This window comes from Rhincodon typus, unplaced genomic scaffold (assembly GCF_021869965.1).
Source record: "Rhincodon typus isolate 14 unplaced genomic scaffold, sRhiTyp1.1 hic_rhity00000109, whole genome shotgun sequence".
Lineage (NCBI taxonomy): Eukaryota > Metazoa > Chordata > Chondrichthyes > Orectolobiformes > Rhincodontidae > Rhincodon > Rhincodon typus.
Genome location: NW_025965747.1, coordinates 93,448 through 94,002, shown reverse-complemented (window position 1 = coordinate 94,002; position 555 = coordinate 93,448). Strand labels below are relative to the sequence as shown.

General features: G+C 60.2%; 1 protein-coding gene across 1 annotated transcript in view; it reads left to right on the top strand.

Moving 5' to 3' along the window:
* LOC125488274 (NF-kappa-B essential modulator-like) overlaps positions 1-555 on the top strand; it is a gene marked incomplete at its 3' end in the record, with an annotated part of 7,487 nt that overhangs the window by 4,824 nt on the left and 2,108 nt on the right. The window contains exon 4 of the mRNA XM_048621201.1: positions 188-322. Coding sequence (XP_048477158.1) covers positions 188-322 — 135 coding nt within the window. The remainder of the gene's footprint in view (positions 1-187; positions 323-555) is intronic.

The following is a 555-nucleotide window of genomic DNA, read 5'->3' as shown; positions in this document are numbered from 1 at the left end:
CTCCCTCCCTCCACCGCTCAGAGGCAGCTGGGCTTATTAGGAATGCTCGCCTGAGCTCGAACTCTCCCTCCCTCCACCACCGACGCTCAGAGGCAGCTGGGCTTATTAGGAATGCTCGCCTGAGCTCCAACAATCCCTCCCTCCACCGCCAGGTCTCGCTGATTCTCACTCTCATTCCATGCTTTAGGTCGAAGGGAATGAGTTTGTTCGTCTTCTCAAAGCGAGGAAGGAGGAATTGGAGGAAGATTTGAAAAAACTCCGGGAACAGAATCGGGAATTACAGAACAAACTGGCAGTAGCAGGATCTGTTGTAGTTATACAGGTAAACGCTGACCATCCGACAGTGCCCGCTCCCTCGGTGCTGACCCTCTGACAGCGCCCGCTCCCTCATCCTCCGACTGCGCCCGCTCCATCAGCCCTGACCCTCCGACAGCGCCCTGCTCCCTCAGCGCTGACCCTCCAACAGCGCCGGCTCCCTCAGCCCTGGCCCTCCGACAGCGCCCGCTCCCTCGACACGGACCCTCCATAGCGCCCGCTCCCTCACCCTCCGACTGC